The following is a 20203-nucleotide window of genomic DNA, read 5'->3' as shown; positions in this document are numbered from 1 at the left end:
CTGTGACTGAAGGTTATTAAAATGACAGAAATGCAGTTACGTGATCCCAGTTATTGGGCAGTATCAGGCCCAATATTACATACAATATTACATACAATATTAGGCACATCTTATCAAGCTTTAAGACGAATGACCAAATAACCATGTGGGCTTGTAGGAGTTTATCTAGACTCTTAAATTGCAAGCCTGTGACTGTTTTGTTAGGTATTGATCAACTTTCTTGCCCTCCAAAATACCAACTTCAGTGACATCATGCCAGTAGGAATAATTAAAGCTATCTGATGAGGGCATTTAGAAATTGAAAGGGATGATTCTAATTGATCTTGATTCAATCCTATTACAAGCTTTTTATAGTTTAAGCTCTAGAGAAAGGGCAGTCCTGGTCAAGACTTTATTTTGCAGATTCCTTTGTGTGGACCGTGTTTTCTAGTCTCTATTTTTCCTTTTAATTTTTTTTCTTCCTGTAGTAAATAATGAGCTGCCGCCTGAAATCCGGCTTGCCAGTGGTCAGCTAATGGGTGATGACCTGTCCCTCCTTACTGCAGGAGAGCTGTCACCTTACATCAGTGACCCAGCGCTGAAGCTATTCCAGTGTGCTGTTTGCAACAAATTCACCTCTGACAGCCTGGAGGCTCTAAGTGTACATGTGAGCAGCGAGCGGTCTCTCCCAGAAGAGGAATGGAGGGCTGTCATTGGAGATATCTACCAGTGCAAGCTTTGTAACTACAACACTCAGCTCAAAGCCAACTTCCAGCTCCACTGCAAGACTGATAAACATATGCAAAAATATCAACTGGTGGCTCACATTAAAGAAGGGGGCAAAAGCAATGAGTGGAGGCTGAAGTGTATTGCTATTGGCAACCCGGTTCACCTAAAATGTAACGCCTGTGACTACTACACCAACAGTGTGGATAAATTACGCTTGCATACCACCAATCACAGACATGAGGCGGCCCTGAAGCTCTACAAGGTAAGCTGTGACATCCATTTCCGTTGGCACAGAGAAGGGAATTAACTGTTTCAGAGCTTGGAGCACAAGCCTGCAAGTTAACGATGAGGAAAAAATTACTAGATGTCTGTTGAAGAATTATTTTTTTAAGCTTTCCCTTAGGTTCTTTTCATCCCCGTCTCAGTGGCATTGATTGTGTGACTGCACTAAGAGTTGCAGTAAGAGAAAATAATGACCCTGAATGAAATAATTTTTAGTATTTTCTTATGGGCAGTCATAATTTTAACTCCCTTTTATCGACTTATAGAAATAACTCATTCTTGGATAATTGTTGATGATTAGAAACAATGCGAAGAAACAGTACTGCTTCATGAATACATCATCTTTTTTTTTTTGATGACAAACCATATATATTCAAATAGGAGGGTTTTTTAAATCCCATTCCCTCTTTAAAGTATGGGGTAAGCACTCCCTCCCTTTGCATTACTTGAAAGTTTTCAAAAAGTAGACTTAATTCATGCTTTGTGTGACTTCTGAACCAGTAATGTGTTTCCTCTTCCATGGGGGTGGTGTGAATTAAAATATTCATAGAATGGCAAACATACTTTCATATTGGCTGGAAAAAGCTATGTAGATGTGATGATTGGATGCAAGTGGTGAACTCCATTTATTGCATCGCTTGTCTTGACTTTTTCTAAATTCTAATTACTGGTTAATTTATTTTCTGCAGTGTGTTTACAGAATTGGTTTGATTGTCTTGGTTCAGGTACAAATGTCAGATTTATTTCTATGATGAATAACTTGGTAGCTTATTAAAAACTTCATTTGTCTAGAGGATATTAAAATAAAAAATTACAAACCATTAGTCATTTTAACAAGTTCAAAATATGATTACAAAATCCATTTTGTAAGTGTTATTTATTGATTTGTATTAGAAATCAGTGATAACTATTCTATCAAGAGGCAACTGGTAATACTAAAACTAATGGTTTTCCTAATACTACTTCAGATCATAAACACACTCAAAAGGCATGTATTGTGGCTCTAGATCAGGTGCCAGAATACTTGGGTTGACCGTGCACTATTTCTTTAGTTTGTTTCCTGAAGTGTTAATTCTAGATTGGTGTACTAAACATGAAAACCTACATAAGGAAGTATGAGATTTTGTAGCATTGTTGCTAAGATAGTGAAGCTATGTGGATCAATAATGCAAGCATTCAATTTGGGTTACATGATATGAAGGAAGAAAAGTCCTAATGTACTCTGGAAACTTTCTACATTGATGATTTTTATAAATAAATACCAAAGATAAATTTATGATTCAAAGGCTTCATAGCGATAGCTATTTCACTATCAACACTTTTTTCTGTTCCTACCTTACTTATTAAAACTTTAAGAATACCAAGAAGAAAAAATATTAAGGTTCTATAAATAATAGATCTCAAGCCTGAGAGTAATGGAGAATATTCACGAGCAATGTAAAACTTTATTTATATTTACTTGGTCCCTCTAACACTTTAAATCAACGTTTTGTGAATAGAAGAGGTAAATGAACAACCTTTTCAGTTTTTTTAATCTCATGTTGGAAGCTAAAGAGAGATGTCACCATTTATTTTTGAAAGATTATTTAAAGTAATTAATTTTTAATCATTCTAAAATACATATACATATGTATGTATATATAAATATACCACCCTCAGCATCTGTAGAGCAGTCTACCTTGCATGGAGCTGGGGTTATTCTTAAAGTATCTTTTCTGGAAGAGTTAGATATTGTTTTGATTACACAATGACTGTTTCAGGTAAAAGTTTGTTTAAAAAAAAGATGTTAAAGCAGTTAGAGTTTTTGATTTTTTTGAATCAAATTATATAGGATGTTCATCTTAAAAATAATAAATTGTTTGGATTGGAGAGATAGCTCAGTGATTAGGAGCACTAGCTTTGCAAGCAAACATCTTCAAGTTCCCTTGAGCACCCCCAGAAGAGACCTCAGAACTTAAGTCCCTGAGCACTGGTGGGTATAGTTCCAAAGCAAGTTAACAGACAAATGAAATATAAAGTAGGCCATATGAAATTGACTTTTCCTCCTTGTTTTCTTTTCTTCAATACCTCAGTGCTTTAATAGCACAATATCTTAAAATGAGGAAACAAAACCAAATTTTGAAACTTACTTTGAATTAAAAAGAGATCAAAGGGAGAAGTATTGTGTGACTAAATGGTACCACTATGCATTATCCTTCAAGTAGTATTCACTATTTCTTGTAGTAACTAGAAAAATACTATAGAGTAGCAGTACGTGGAAGGTGCTATTTCTAAACTCCTTATAGAAATTGTGAGTCACATATAGTGGATTTTCGAGTGCAGTAATGAGAATATTGGCAAGCTTTGTCAGCTTGTGTCAGCAAATAAAATTGCTTCCTAAGTAACATTCATTGCTTTAAAATGGAAACCTAACAAATTGACCCAGGCCTAAAATAATATGACTTAAATACTAAAATTAATCTGTAAGTAGTCTCTGAGTTAATGATATACAATAATATGTAAATTTTATTTTTATTCTTATTCATGAAATTTTGAGTTGTTATTTATTCAGACTTAAAGAAAAAGTGACAAGTAGCAGCTATAAGACAAATATCCAGCTTTCAGAAATTATTATTTTGTTATTGACAACATACATACTGGCTCTTAATTTTTTATGTGTGATGATATGTCTATTTGATTTGAATACCTCTCTTTCCCTTTCCCTCTTGCATAATCAATCAGAAGCAGTATTACTAAAAAGAACTGTGTGTCCTTATTCTAGTTTAAGGAGGTGAAAGGTGAAAGGTTAAGGGTTAGCTTAAAAAGCATCATCTGCCTAGCTGCTTAACTTTAAACTGATCAATTTAATGGAAATCTGTTTTACAGATGTTGTTTTAATGTATTTGGCAGGATTTAGGCAGCTTTAACATTAGACGTATGCTAGTAAAAATTATTTCTTTATTTGACCAGAACAACACCTTTCCTTTCATGTTAAAGGTAGAAGGCTTGTGGGTTATGGTATTTTGGCAAAGAACCCACAGCAGAATGTGTTGATGATCTTTCCATCTGGAGAGAGGGGGGAAAAACAGAGAGTGAGAGAGAGAGTGAGCCTTTATGTCTATTGCTAGTCATAACTGAAAAAACAAAAAGAGAGAGAAAGAGTGAGTGAGAGTCTATGTCTATTGCTTGCCATAACTGCAAAAACCAAAAAAAAGTTGTATTCATTCTTTTATTGGCAGTGTTATTTTGCTTAGAACTTTTAAGAGGAATTTTGTTTTTGCTTAAAATAACCATACTAATTTATTCATGAAAAATCTTCTGAAGTGCTAACCACTATTAAATTTGGATTTTTTTCTAGAAGTTTTAGTGATAAAGTTAATGTAGGAAATTAAAAACTGGAGTTAAATGGCAGATTGCTCTTAATTCACTCTTCAATGTATGGAAATATATTTAAATTGCCTTTAATAAATGCTAATTGCATAGATAGCTACAATTTTGCAAGGGAAAATATGTGTATAGTTTTCAGCTAATCATTTTATTAGATTTGATTATATTCTTCTAATTTCATGTCTTTGCATCTCCTACATTTTTCAATTGATGTTGACATAATGAGGGATCAATAAATATTTGTAGATGAACAAAGGACTAATGAGTAAGTAAAGAAATGTACTAAAGAAACACTTCTCCATCTAGTCACCACTTAAAACTCATTGTAATTTGTTCTTTCAAATGATCCTCAACTTTTACTAAAGTAATAAAAATGTTCTAATGAAAAACCATTTAGTACTACTCATTTACACTGGGGAAGAATGCATATGATTTTGGCAATATTTTAGATGTAATGTTTACTTTATCCATGGCCCAAAATGGCCAAGAATTTTCTGGCCAGCTGCTTAGTTTACTACCGTTTTCTGTGAGTACATAGAAAGACCTGCACCTGCATTTCAGTTGCTCTTAAAATATTATTTGTACCTTAACTGAAGCGTTCATAGAAAGTTAAAAGCTTAATTATGCCCTCCCTAAACACACTATATCTGCTAGTAGTGAAGCAGAATTGTCTGTAATGCTGTTTTCATCTTTGGATTCAAATTGGCTGAGAGCAGAGAATGAATCTGTCTCCATGGTGAGCAGAGAGAAATACATATGGGATTTAGTCCTAGGTAACTTTTATTGTAAAATTCCCCAAGGAACATTTTTGGAGTTTTCTCATTATCCATGTTATGGATGAAAGAATCTGTGTTAAGAACTAAAATCAAGGTGGTGGGGGGAGGGTCATAGAGGAAAATACCAGAAGCCACAATCAGAAAAGCATGTGGCAAGAAAATAAAAAATGAAACAATTAGCTCTACATACATATTTTGCCTTTAAAAAAGCTAGCAGGAAATAATAATCCAGTCAATTTGAAATTAACTGAGAATCACATGTATTTTCATTTCAATAAAAGTGAACCCAACTTTGCAATTTAAAATCAAACACACCAGATATATACCATTTCAATTATTGAACTGTCATTGGGCTGGTGTGATGGTAACAAGGCCAGGAGATTGTGTGGTACACATTTGCATAAAAGTCTTTGTGCAAAAGGAAATTGGAATAGGTTTGCGTAGCTAAGGAACTTAAACAGGTTTTTCTTAATCTTACTCTGGTCATTTGTTTAGATGAAGAAAGCTGTTTTCAGAGATCAACAAAAGTTATTCTTCTCTGTTGTTAAACATTAACCTGAATAGGAAAATTTTACACACATTGTATTAGTTTCAGATTTTTGTTCCTTGAAAGTTGAAAGTAGTGTGAAATTTAATTCTAGTTGCAGGATTTATTATTAAAAATTTATCACAATTCAGATGATTTTATTGTATTGTCATCTAAAAAGACAAGGTAGGGATTGATAAAGTTTGGTAGTACAATAGATGTTCGCATAACAAATGCACAAATAAGCAAGAGAAGTTGCTTAGCTCATAGCGATTAAATCATAGGTCTTTTCAGATCAAAATGTAATTGGTCAACCCTATCTGGTGTGTCACTTCTGTTTTTAAGTTTGACATTTGCTGTATCACAGGCGTGTGTTATTATAGAACTATCTCAGTACGAATTTGGATGTTCTCACTGCATTCACATGGCAGATAGTTTCTTACATTCTGATCTGTACTGTATACCCTCTTTGTACTCCACTAGAAAGAAATTATCTTAAAGCTATCCAAATACATGTGTTCTACATAACTATAGAGACAAATAGTTTTGTGACAGGTTTCAACCTCTACAAGGTTGAATAATAAGATCATTACATTAATCAGGATAGATAAAATAATTTTTGCATGTGAAATTTTTGAAATTCCTTGAAATAATTAAAGAAAGTGAAGTGCATTATTGGAAGCCTCAATTTTATTTTCAATAGGACTTTCTTTAACCCAAACAAGTGCCTTCTTACATATCAGCTACTCTCCATTAAGCTTTTTTATTTTTCTGAAATTTTTAAATATTTTATTCTAGGTAGATCCTCTCTTACTGGAAACATTTTATGTAGCAGGATGGTACATCTAATCCTCCAAATAAAACTGGAATTCCTTTCATGAAGGAGGAAGAAAAATTTTCAAAAAGCAGAATAGTGGGCCTGGAGAGATAGCACAGCGGCGTTTGCCTTGCAAGCAGCCAATCCAGATCCAGGACCAAAGGTGGTTGGTTCGAATCCCGGTGACCCATATGATCCCCCATGCCTGCCAGGAGCTATTTCTGAGCAGACAGCCAGGAGTAACTCCGGAGCACCGCTGGGTGTGGCCCAAAAACAAAACAAAACAAACAAACAAAAAAAAAAAAGCAGGATAGTGTAGAGGAAGCTATCAATGGCATTCAAGAATTTCCAAATGCTTCTTTTAGAGAAAATTTTTAATCTGAATAAATTTAAAATGTGAGGGTGTACAGTGTTTCTTTTGGGGGTTAAGTAGAGAAGAATCCCAAGAGAAGAGTTCTTATCATGCATTACCTTTCAAAGTTAGCACAATAAATGCACACTGCCTCTCACCTCCAGAACATACCAACCCAGTGTATATAAATACATTTTACCATAGTATTCCAGCCCCCTAACCTCCCAAAAAACACATGCAAATACTTCACTCAGGACTGTGTCAACTCATCAATTTATGATTTATGGTATGGTTTTTGTGTAACTGAGTTCATGGTAGGTACAGTCTAACCAAAAGTAGTAAATTGTTAATGTGTCACCGTGAAGTCAGATATTGCACACAAAGGTGCTATCTCATAATTAATGTGCTCTCCCTACATGGTACTTTGGTGTTAATTTAATTGTGTCTGTCAATAGCGCTTGTTTAACATTGCTGAAATGTTCAAATGGGTGCTTGGATGCCACACAAAAAATGCAGCCGAGTCATATGTTAACCAGGCCTATTGCTGCTGAAAGGGTCTTGGCCCAGGGTGGAGTGAGGAGGAGCTGGCATGTGCATAATGACCGTGGTTCGGCTTCCAGAACATCTGGTCTGACTGAGTTCTACTGGAAATGCTTTCCCAAGTTTGCTTTGAGTCTGAGCCTCTGCTCAGGCTGAGTTCAATTAGATGTGGAGATTTGTTCATTATTCAGATAATTCAAGCCTTTAAAGGCACTTTCCCCCTCAAATTATCAGTCTTTCAGAAAAGCTTATGATGAGAGAGGGTGTATTCAAAAGAACAGTGGAGCCACAGGCCACTCTGACCTATTGGTAAATGTCTTTGTGGATTTCATAATCTAGGACAAACATGGTGACTGGTGTAGATACAGGGCCAAATTTTCACTTGAAGAATACCTGAGTGATATATGGAGCTTTACTTCTAATAAAAATTAAAATATTTATTGAGCACTTTGTGGGTCTGGTATTGGATGTATCTGCTTATAGAGTTGTTTACTATCAATGAGCTAAATTTTAAGTCCTCTGAGGTCACACTTCTCATCTCATTCTGTTCTCCCAACATGACTGGTGCATTAATAAAATTATGACTTGAGTCTATGCACATAGTCATCAAAAGCTTCTGTGTTTTCAGTGGCCCCCATAATAGTTGGTCAAATGATTGTGAATATCAGTGGATATAGTAAAATGTGACTTATATATCTGGCATTTATTGCTATGTTGCATTTCAAGACTCTCTTGATTACTTTAAGACAATGACAGGAAGCAATTTAATAAAAAGATATGGTTTTCTATTACTTGGAATGTTTGTATTTTCTACTAGACAAAGTTAAAAACTCTATTTGAAATATTGTCAGTGAGAGTCCTGCTTAAATATCAATGATTGTAAGAACCAGTTCTGTTTTGTCACAATCATACCAATATGTCTGACATATTTTATTCATATACTCTTTTATATTTAATAACAATCATTTAACCTTAAATAACTTACATGTATCTGCATATGGAAATGTTGAGTCTTAATATTTGATTGATTCAAATTTTCCTAAGGTCAATCTTTCCTTGGAAATATCAGATACCGGAGATATATATTTCTTTCTCCTCGAGTAATCAATATATATTCCCATTAAGCAGTTTTTAGGGAGTAGTATATAGGAAGGAGTCTTGAAGAAGGACTTATTCCTGAATATTTTCTGATGAAATTAGTGTAATGCAGGGCTGATGATAGGAATAAATGAGCAAGTAAAACAGTAACTGTCTTGTGGGAGGAAACTTTCCAAAGTTTAAAATAGTAAATTTTACTTTATTGTTATATGTCCTATATCAACAAAAGTCTCACTTGTAGATGAATATGACAGATTATATCTATGCCTGGTTTAAAGAATATTTTGACTAATCACACAATTTATCAACTTTTGACAATGTGTAACTTTTTTGAAGAGAGAATATACATTGAATGGTAATCTTATAAATTAATTATTTTATGCGTATGATCTCATGTACTCTTTCTAAGAGTTGTTTGTTATTATATCCATTTGGGCATATGAGAAAACTAAGATTCAGAGCAAATGGTTTTTCTCAAGTACTCAATGATAATAAGAACCTGCCCTGGAGTTCTGACCTTGTCACCCATGTCCAACACACATTATGGAGTTCCGCTAAGAAAGAAAATGTTAGTTTGCTTATAACTCCCATGCTGTATTCAGATGTCTTAGACCCCCTCACAATCTTTCTCGGGCAATTGAACTATGGGTACAATGCTTGGGATTTGAGGGTTCAGTGTTGCTCACTATTGAATGACTACTGAGGGACCATGTGGTTCAGGGGATTGAACCATGAATCTGCTGCACACAAAGCATGTGTCTTATTCCCTGTAATCTCTCCTCTGGTCTCAAGAAAGTATTTCATTCTTAAAGTTTTAAAGCGTAACAGGGAGTGGAAAAGAAAGAAAATGATCAGATCCTCTGAAGATTAATATTATTGGGGGGAACAGAGTTTAGGGAACACACCCTAAAATACTCAGGGTTTATAGAGTGTCTGTGTTCTAATCAGGTTTGCTCACATGCTAGGAGAATTTTCTTATCTTCTTTACTATCATTCTGGCCTGATAGATTTAACATTGTTTAGGACTTAAACATTTTGATGCCTTTTTATTTCTTCACATTAGCAAGTTTCTTTAAAGATATTATAGAATAATATGCAAGATAATATAAAAGTTAGAAAGGAAGTTTGGCACATGACACATGAATGTTGTCAAGTAATGAACTTCAAACTTACAAGATCATCTATGAGCTGCAAAGAACTGCTGGTTAAAATAGTTGAGAGATTCACAACAAAATTTTTTCATTATTATTATTTTTTTATTTCATCAACCCATTCCCTTCTCTTTCCTTTGCTGTTGAGATCACTGGGGACTACAAATACTTGGTTCAGTTGCTTTCACACTTGCTGTGGTGATCTCTGAGTGTCTTAAGTGGTAGTGCTTGCATATATTTGGTTATGGTGTTTTGGAGATAGCAGAGTTCTTGTAGAGCTGGGTGTCACAAATGGCAGAGCTTCTAGAGTTACCCAGCATATCATGGTAGGTGACATTGGAGATCAAACTATGACTTTATGTCTTGTCTGCAAGGCAGGTGGTATACCATGGTGTCGTATACCTAGGCTTAGAAGTCTTTCACTTTAAATAAATTTCCTGTTTTTTGCAGCTTTGTGGTTTTGGTTATACTAAATAGAAAAGTCTAAAAGAATATTTATCACAACCAGTTTCTGAACTCAACACTTGCAAGTTAAGCACCTTTGGAAGTTGCATTAATTTATCCAGATCATCCTAATACTTCAGCAGTAATGTACTAAATAAATGATATCCTGCTGAGCTAAAAGATGGATGTGCTTCCACAAGCTTTTAACTTAACTACACAGAACACAACCAAATAATTGTCTACTCCTGAATAGCATAACTATATTCTCTGCCTAGAACCCCATTCTTTTACAATGGCATCCTGATAACTACTCGAGGACATTCTTTCACTTACTATTCAATTTATTTCATTTTGTTTTGTTTTGGGGTCACACCCAGTAAATACTCAGGGGTTACTGTTGTTTCTGTGCTCAGAAATCGCATCTGGTAGGCTCGGGGGACCATATGGGATGCTAGGGATCAAACCCATATCCATCCTGGGTTGTCCGCAAGCAAGATAAATGCCCTACCTCTGTGCTATCACCACTCTGGGTTTTATATAATGAATTAAAAAGTATAATTATTATTTGGCTGTAGGTCACGTCCATTTGGGGGCTCAGTGGCTACTCCCATTTAGCAATTATACCCCGTGATACTCTGAGAACATGTGGTGCCAGAGATTGGACCCAGACCTCCAAAATACAGACAAAGTGTGGACACATCACATTGAGCTGTCTCTCTGGCCTGGATTTTAATTATTACTTCTCACTTTCAAAACTTTCTTTGATTCATTTTAATTAAAATTTCTGGAATCTTTTTCATCCTTTCATTATTAATGTTCCTTTTCTCTCCTTGAAATTTTGCTGAAGAGTCCAATATAAACTATGAGAGCTTGTTTGAACTGTTTACTGTTATCTAGCTTGCTTACAGAACTCTTGTCTTATAGAATCTCTCTACTTACTTCTGCAAAACATTGTCAGAGCTGCTATTGAATACATTCATTTAAGTAAATGTTCTTCAACTGAAATCATCTTAGTTTTAAATGACAGATTTGTTAGTAACAGAGAAGCTCCTGTTCCTATAACTGGTGTGTGTAAGGCATGTAAGAACATTTTGATAATTATAATGTGCGGTATCTTTCAAAGACTTTAAACATTTCTAGCTATTTATTTGGCAGGCCTGCGAATAACACTAGGATATGTCCTTAGGGGCTAAAATCATTCAGTGTTCAATTGTGGGAAGTCAGGTAGCAACTCTAATTGTCATCACTTCTGAGAGTCAGTTTACAAAGCAACTACTTTAAATTCAACATACATTCAGCACTTATTACTATAAAACAGTGGGGACATCAGATATGGGGGAAGAAGAAGAAAATTAGTTCCAATTCTTACTAGAAAACTTGTTTTGTTTTTTTTTTTTTGGTTGAACAAAGCTAATATGCTGATATGGGAATTATACAACACACTATAATAGACCTTTCTGAATTTACTCTATTTGCTAAATTTATAAGGGAGGAAACTCTTACTTACTAAGTGCTTTGTATATATTTACTTAGTATATGTTTTAATTACACTATCTTGAATGCATGGAATACAGTTGATGCCTCATATATAATGATCAATTATTTGTATCATATTTTTAAAATAAAACAGTTTCTTTTGAGAAATAATTTAACTGAAAGCAAATTCTGTTTTTTAATAAATTAGTAAATTAACTATCCAAAATAAATTTGGATTTAACTATTGTTTCAAATGCTTCTGTTATGATTATTACTTAAACATATAATGAGTAACCACAAGGGGAATTCATGAAAAATATTTCCCAGATATAATACATTAGGACATTAGGGGCTCATTTAATTCCTTAAATGAGAGAAATATTAAAATGGACTGACTTATGAATAATTATTTTTGAAATGTTTATTATTCACATGTAAATTAAATTAACTTTTAGATATGAATTTAATATATCTATTTCTGGATTGTGAATATAGCCCAATGTGTTGCATATGTGGGGCTTTAGGTTAAAATCCTGGCATTGAAAACTAATGGAAAATTGCTGAATTTTTGTCATCACTTACTTAGATTCATGTCTTAACATAGACTAACAGGTATTATATTTATTCACTAGTTTCAGTTGTATATACTCAATTATTTTGTTTCTTTTCATAGAACAATAGCAGCCCTTTGATTATAATGACTTGAACTTTTGGCAAATTCAAAGGCAATAAAGTACATTGAAATTGATGTTCTTTGTATTTAAAGCTCTTAAATATGTTAGTATTTTTCATTGCAAGAATTGTGAACAGTTCAATTATTTATTAATGAATCAGGAAGTATGAGGAATTCTTCAAATTGTACAGATGAGGTGATTTAAAAGGCAAATACCAGCTTACCAATGATATGCTTATAGATATGTTCATTGTACTTATCTAGTGATATGTTTATACTTATTTGTTTAAATCTTGGAAAAAAAAGTATGCAGTCACATACAAGAAAGAGAGAGAAAAGAAAAAAAGAGAGAAGGAGAAAGGAGTATTAGAATATAGTTTATGAGATTTGACTCAATAAATTGATGAAGATTACGAGTTAATCATTAATGCCTAATTATTTTGTTTTAAAGTAGATCACCAAAATCTCTTCCTGCTCAATATTAAGTGTTCTCAGTCTCTAGAGATAATAAACCTTTGATGATGTTGTGCAAGACTCGTCCACCAAGCCCTGAAATCTGTTCTGTATGTACACATGACTAATCAAAGGTTCAGAAAACAGGATATGACTTTGTAAAAGTGATGGTTCTCCAAAAAGTAAATGGTCTCATTTTTGTAGGAGTATATTAAGTCTTCTTTTTTTTCTCTACAAAGGGCAGGTACTGGATCCTGTATTTGTTTTGGGACTACATGCCACAATCCTCGGGGCTTATTTCTGTCTCTGTATTCAATAATCACTACTGGTAGTGATCAGGAGATCATATCTAGTGCTAAGCGGATCAAACCCAGGCTAACTTTGTGCAAGGCAAGCTGTAGTGCCTTACACATAGCTGCCTTGTACCAGTGCTGTCCTATGTATGCCCTGATGTTTTTAACATCAAAGTTTTCTCAAATTAATGTCTAGTCTTACTGCTTTCTTTAAGTACAACAGACATCGCAAGATACATAAACTTAGATATAATCTTGAAGGCCAAAGAATTGAGTAACCAGAAACAGTTCATTTTTAAATAAATCAACTATTGAGTATATATATATATATATATATATATATATATATAGAGAGAGAGAGAGAGAGAGAGAGAGAGAGAGAGATATGTGTGTGTGTATATATATATATACATACAGTGGAAAATTATGTAATAAGCTAGTAATATTAATTAAGGATGAAATGATTTAGGATAATGTGATAGGCAGTTTCAAAAGAATCGATTATAAATTAGAAAATGAAGGAGTTAAAGTTAAATACTACAATTTTAAGTATGTAGACGATGTGAAAGACATCTTGGTCCTCTGCCTTACTCTGTTTCCTCTCTTTGTTATACTTTTATTTACATATAACTCATCCCTTTAGAGTATACAATTAAATGGTCTTTTAAAAATTCTAAGAATTATGCAACCGTCTTAGAATGAAGGTAATTGTGCAACCATAGTAAATTTTTATAGTAATGCCAACACTCCCCAAAGAAACCTTGTAATATTTAGCCGCATCCAAAACCAGTCAAATACTCCCTCAGGAAACCAGTAATTGCTTTATGTCTATAAAGATTTATCTACTTTATCTACTTTGAACATTTTCTGTAAATTCAATGATGTATATGTTACTTTAGAATTAATTTTATTCCCTTAATATAATGTGAAGATTTAAACACTTTATGTTAAAATATTAATACATACATATTATGTGCTTTATACTTTTTAATAACTGAATTTTTATTGCCTGGATAAATGACATTTTATTTACCCCCTCATCCTTTGAGCTGTTTTCTTTTTTTTTTTTTTTTTTTTTTTGGTTTTTGGGCCACGCTTAGGGGTTACTCCTGGCTATGCACTCAGAAATCACTCTTGGCTTGGGAGGACCATATGGGACGCCAAGGGATCGAACCGCAGTCCATCCTAAGCTAGCACTTGCAAGGCAGACACCTTACCTCTAGCGCCACCTCTCCAGCCCCTGTTTTCTTTTTTTTTTGGCTATTAATAATGATCCATTGAAAGTTTGTGAAATAAGTTCTTGTATGGACAATTTTTTTAATTGTTTGTCCTGCTATATATCAATAAATGAGATTCAAGGACTGGCAATCAAAAGGATTTTCATTACTGCATGTCCAATCTTACTTTGTACCAAGTTAGCTCCCTTTTGTTCCTTTAAAGAATAAGTTATAATTATAAATTATAAATTTAAATGATAAATTTTTGGGAGTGGAGTGATATGCTGTCAACCTGTGAGGGATCTGGTTTCGATCCCTAGCTTCTGAGCCTGCCAGGAGCTATTTCTGAGTGCAGAGCCAGGAGTAACCCCTGAGTGCCACTGGGTTTGGCCCAAAATACAACAAAAACATTAAGTTTTTTAAAAGAAAATTATAAATTTTTATCACTTGGCCAGTGTTTATTTTTTTTTGTTTGTTCTTTTTTTCTTTTTGTTTTGAGCTATGCCTGGTGACATCTAGGGGTTACTCCTGGCTAAGCCCTCAGAAATTACTCCTGGCTTGGGGAACCAGATGGGACACTGGGGGATCGAACCGCTGTCCATCCTAGGTCAGCCTCGTGCAAGGCAAATGCCCTACCACTGTGCCAAAGCTCCAGACCCAGGCCAGTGTTTTTTTATTCAACTTGTTTCTACCGAGGTCAGTGGGGGTAAAAAAAAGAAAATTAATACTAGGCCTTACAGACTATACAGTGTGTAAGGAGCTTGCTTTTCTCAGAGTTGATTAGAGTCTGATCCCCAATACCTTATATGTCCTTTAAACATCACCTATAGTGATCCCAGAGCATTGAGCTATGAGTAATTCCTGAGCATAGCTGGGTGTGGCACAAAAACAAACAAAATTTATATTCTGTGCTGGGTCTCAGTTGTGAATAAATGAGACACAAGGCATATAACATATTCCTTGTCTTCAAGGATTTTAACGTTTTTAGGGGAAATATATATATGCATATATGATATATTTTACTGTGTTTTGTTTTTCCCTAAGTTTTGCCTCTGTGAAGAGCGTTTCTGAATTCCAGAACATTAACGGGACATTTTAGTAGTTAATTTTAATACAATTTAGAAATGCCGGCTCCTCTGCATTTTTAAATAGTTGATATTTAGATTTCTGTGGAAATCGAGAAAATATATTCTTACCTCACAGAAATTTGATGAAGATTGTGCACCCCAGGGAAATGTGCTTTGTTGAAAGAATGTATGTTGGAACATTGTATGATTGAACTCAATCATGAACAACTTTGTAATTGGTATCTCATGGTGATTAAATTAAAATAAAAAAATTAGACTTAACATGAAAAAAAAAAAGAAAGACTGCACACCAGCAAAGATGCCGGATTGTCCTTCGTTTCAAACTAGCACTCATTAATATCACAGTCTTCCTTCTCTCTGCTATCATTTCTATGTTTTTATAATGGTGACGATATAGATAAGTGTTTGATTCTGTTTTTTCTAATTAGAAAAATTTTGAATATAAAACCAAACACATATCATAATATTAGTATACTTACCAGGGATGAAATAGTCAGTATTTTATCTGTAGCTATTTGTGGTACCATATTTTATTAAAACTTAATATTATTTAAAGTATCTCATTTCCAGAGATGAGTTGATCTTCATAAGAACTATTAATAAGGGCAGGAGAGGTCAAGTATTGGACTGCCAATGTTCCTACTATTAGAACATAACATTGCATAATTATTTCATTGTGATTTACTCCGAAGAAAATTAAGGAGAAATTATGCAATAAAACATGATAAACTCTTCTATTATCTCATGCTAAAAGACTCCCTGGAGTTTGTTTCTGAAACTTAGTGAAATCATAGGATTGCATTTCTCCTTTAGCACTTAATGTTTGTGAACTCTAATGCACTTCATAAACATTGACAAGGTGGGCATTATATCTCCAATTTTTGTGTGTAGGATTCATAGTGGAGAGATGTGGGATGCCATCACAGAAAGGTAGTAAATGCTCTATCATACATCTATTTATTTTAGCCTATATCTATTCTATATCTTTATGTATCTAAGGAACAGTTTAGAGTGAGGCAACTTCTCTCTGAAGGTATCCAGCTCGCTTTCTTACTCTGTGTGTGTTTATTTTTGGCAAGTATTCCTTTTCTTCAGTTAATATATAAGTAAATGGATATTAAAAAAAAACTCCACTGAGTTCAAGAGATCTTCTAATTAAGGTACAAAAATAGCTTTGAAAAAGTATTCTGAGATGAAAGCTTTTGTTATATGTGGAAAATATTACTCATGTCTTGTCAGCACATCTACTCAATTGGCATTGCTCCTTGTACTTGGAGATAACTTCTGCTTTTCTTATTATTGGTAAGACATTTTTCTCTTTACTTTCCATCAGTGCTTTTAGCTACACTGTTATATCTAGGACTTGTCATTCCTGAAAAGCCATTCTTAACTTTATTCTTCCAGTAGGACTTCAATTGAAATTGACTTTGAGGAAGAATGTGTACCTATATTCATCAATTTGAAAATGAGTAAATATAACTCATAGGAAATAACTATTTATATATCTTTTCATGTGCTTAAAACTTCAATATCTATTTGTTTTTAGAAGTTTGTCTATAGAATTGTATCTATATCTTGTGTTTTAAGAAGTTTTCAAATTTTTCCAAGTATAAGTATGCAAATGAGTGGTACACCCAATTGAAAATTAATTCTTAAAACTTTTGTGACTGCATTATTAAATTTACTTTTGCCTTTAGGTCCACACCTTAATTTTTTCCTGTATACAATGGGTACTAATTTACCAATTTGATTAGAAAATGAACATTAATTTAATGAACTCTGAGCTCTTGTCTAAACATAATCTTGTCTATGGTTTTCAGAGAGAATTTGTGTTAAGTTTTAAAAAGTATTTTATCTTGGGGCCAGAGTGATATCACAGTGGTAGGAAGTTTGTCTTGCACACAGCTGACCCAGAACGAAATTGGGTTCTATCCCTGGATCCCATATGGCCCCCAAGCCAGCAGTGATTTCTGAGTGCATAGCCAGGAGTGACCCCTGACTATCACTGGGTGTAGCCCCAAAACAAGCAAAAATAAAAGTATTTTATCTTAAAATACATTATATTGTTACAAACCTTTCATGTTGACAATATTTTCTGATTTTGTTTCACGAATATGTGATTATCTTTCTTGCAAACCTGAGGCAGAGTAATAATCACATATATTGAAATTACTATGTCTCAATCTCTTGTACACTATTTACTTATACAAATAATCACTTCAGGGGCTGGAGAGATAGCATGGAGGTAAGGCGTTTGCCTTTCATGCAGGAGGTCATCGGTTCGAATCCCAGCGTCCCATATGGTCCCCCGTGCCTGCCAGGAGCAATTTCTGAGCATGAAGCCAGGAGTAACCCCTGAGCACTGCCGGGTGTGACCCAAAAACTACCAAAAAAAAAAAAAAACAAATAATCACTTCATTATTTATTATTGATAATCCATTTTGTGAGGTCTTGGCTTGAGAATAAGAAAATAACATCAAACAAGAAAGACACAGGCTTTGTTCTGGTCAAGCTTAGATTTCAACTGGGTTCTACGCATTAAGCACAAAAAGTTTTTTGTTTTTGTTTTTGTTTTTGGGCCATACCAAGAAGTGCTCAAGGTTTGCTCCTGGCTCTGCACACAGAAAATTACGCCTGGGGCCAGAAAAATAGCATGGTGGGTAGGACATTTGGCTTGTACGTAGCTGATTGTAGCTTGTTGTGTATGTAAATTTTTGTTGTTGTTGTTGTTTTTGGGCCACACCCGGCAGTGCTCAGGGGTTACTCCTGACTGTCTGCTCAGAAATAGCTCCTGGCAGGCACGGGGGACCATATGGGATACCGGGATTCAAACCAACCACCTTTGGTCCTGGATCATCTGCTTGCAAGGCAAACACCGCTGTGCTATCTCTCCAGGCCCTGTGTATGTAAATATTTTATGGAATTATTATGTTACTGACCCTACCCTGATCGATGATTGTGCCCTACCCTAGGGTGTGACCTGGCATTCTGCCCCCACCCTAGGGTGGTACCTGATTCTGCTTCTACCATTGGGTCGTACCTGATTCTGGGGGATAAAAACAAGGGTCTGTGGAAGGCGAGAGGCTTTTTGCTGAAACTAAGGCTGAGACTTTGGACTTCAGTCTTGTCCACCGAATAAAGCTAGTATTTCCACAAGCCTGACTGTCTGCGAGCTGTTTACCCACCCTTTCACCTCAGAACCATAGGCTGGACGGGGTGGCAGACGCGTGCTCCGAGCTGGAGGGAAAAGACCTCATCCTCCATCTCTCCATCAGTCAACCTCTTCAGGGGCTGACTTGCAACATACAACAGTAGCTGATTCGGAATCAGCCCACTTCTATCCCCAGCTTCCCATTTGGTCCCCCAGCCAGTCCAGAGCGATTTCTGAGTGCTCCAGCCTTATAAACACAAAATCTTATTTATGTTAGTCAAATAAATAGTGGGTTTGTACTGTAAACATATAATGTGAGGTATTTTTTTAATCTTAAAATTTTGTTTATGGGTTTATAGCCAAGTATTTGTAGAAATCAAATTCTTTGATCTTAGGAGAAAGTGAAGAATTTTCATGAGACTGAATTGAGGAATTGAAAAAAGAAGATGGAGCTGACCTGAATTTATTTGACTAGATAGGTATTAACTCACATAAAAAAAGTATTTGCTTCTAGAATTTGATGAAAGTACAAGTATCTTCAAACATTTTTGAACCTTTAAATACTTATGTGCAAAGGCACTTCAGTAATTGCCTGCATAACAATTGGCAAAAATGGTGCAGAACAAAATATAAAAGGCTGCATCACATGAGGCTGATCATTAGACTCCCTGTTGGAACTTTTAAAACATACTGTTTCCTAAACTGTAACAGCTGAATATACATTCAGGAATACCACTAGAGAGATGAAACTAATAATCAAACTTAGGGACATTAGCCTAGAAAAATGTGAAGGTCATTGTAGGTCCAAAGACTTCAAGAATATCATGATTGTTGTACTATGTGCAACTCAATTTGCATTTGCTTCTCAAAATTTGCTCAGAATTTAGGAACCCTGCTCTTTCTGTTCTTCTCTGTGAATTTATGGAGTGGCATTGTGCTAGATTCTACCAAGTCTTCATACTCTGTTCAAAAATTCCATAGGAAGCATTGCCCTTTGATTATTTACCCACTATTTACCCACTATTTGCTTCACTATTTGCTCACTATTTGTAAGAGAATTTAAATAGTTACATATATATATATCCATACATATAAATAATACTAAACACTTTTAGTAGGAAAAATGAAGCAAATTTTCACCAGCTTTATTTTTTTCTGCACAGGGCAGCCACTCTTTGTTAATGGTCTGGCATTTTAGTGAGCTGTTATGCCAAGGAACTAGTTTCTGAGACCAGAAGTTAATACAAAAAAAATAATAATAATAAACTAAAGTTTTTGAATTAAATTGTCTGTTTTGATAAAGTTTTAGAGTCATACTTTATCTTATCCAGTATCAGAGTCATACTTTATCTTATCCAGAAATCCACTTATCTGATATATATGAAGATATCCCCCAAAGAGCAGATATATTCTTTTCTTTTGAATAAGAATTTGATATGTCTCTGGAGAGCCAGATTCCACAGGTCCACTGGGTTATATGCTCATTTGTAGCTTACTGTAATGATTTTGCAATTTTCCTTTTCTTCTTTCTTTCTTTCTTTCTTTCTTTCTTTCTTTCTTTTTTCTTTCTTTCTTCTTTCTTTCTTTCTTTCTTTCTTTCTTTTCTTTCTTTCTTTTTTCTTTCTTTTCTTTCTTTCTTTCTTTCTTTTTTCTTTCTTTCTTTTCTTTTTTTTTTTTTTTGCTATTCTAGGAAGACACAATTTTAGTTGTTTTTTTTTTTTTGAGATCTACTTTATAGTAATCCAGATATATTTTCCATATATTTTCTCTCTGTATGTTGTTATAAATATGG

General features: G+C 34.3%; 1 protein-coding gene across 1 annotated transcript in view; it reads left to right on the top strand.

Annotated features, from left to right (window-relative positions):
* The window catches only part of ZFHX4 (zinc finger homeobox 4), a 222625-nt gene that overhangs the window by 28503 nt on the left and 173919 nt on the right, over positions 1-20203 (top strand). The window contains exon 3 of the mRNA XM_049781854.1: positions 468-970. Within this exon, the coding sequence (XP_049637811.1) occupies positions 468-970 (503 nt within the window). The remainder of the gene's footprint in view (positions 1-467; positions 971-20203) is intronic.

This window comes from Suncus etruscus, chromosome 10 (assembly GCF_024139225.1).
Source record: "Suncus etruscus isolate mSunEtr1 chromosome 10, mSunEtr1.pri.cur, whole genome shotgun sequence".
Classification (NCBI taxonomy): Eukaryota; Metazoa; Chordata; class Mammalia; order Eulipotyphla; family Soricidae; genus Suncus; species Suncus etruscus.
This window is presented reverse-complemented; position numbering and strand designations above follow the sequence as displayed.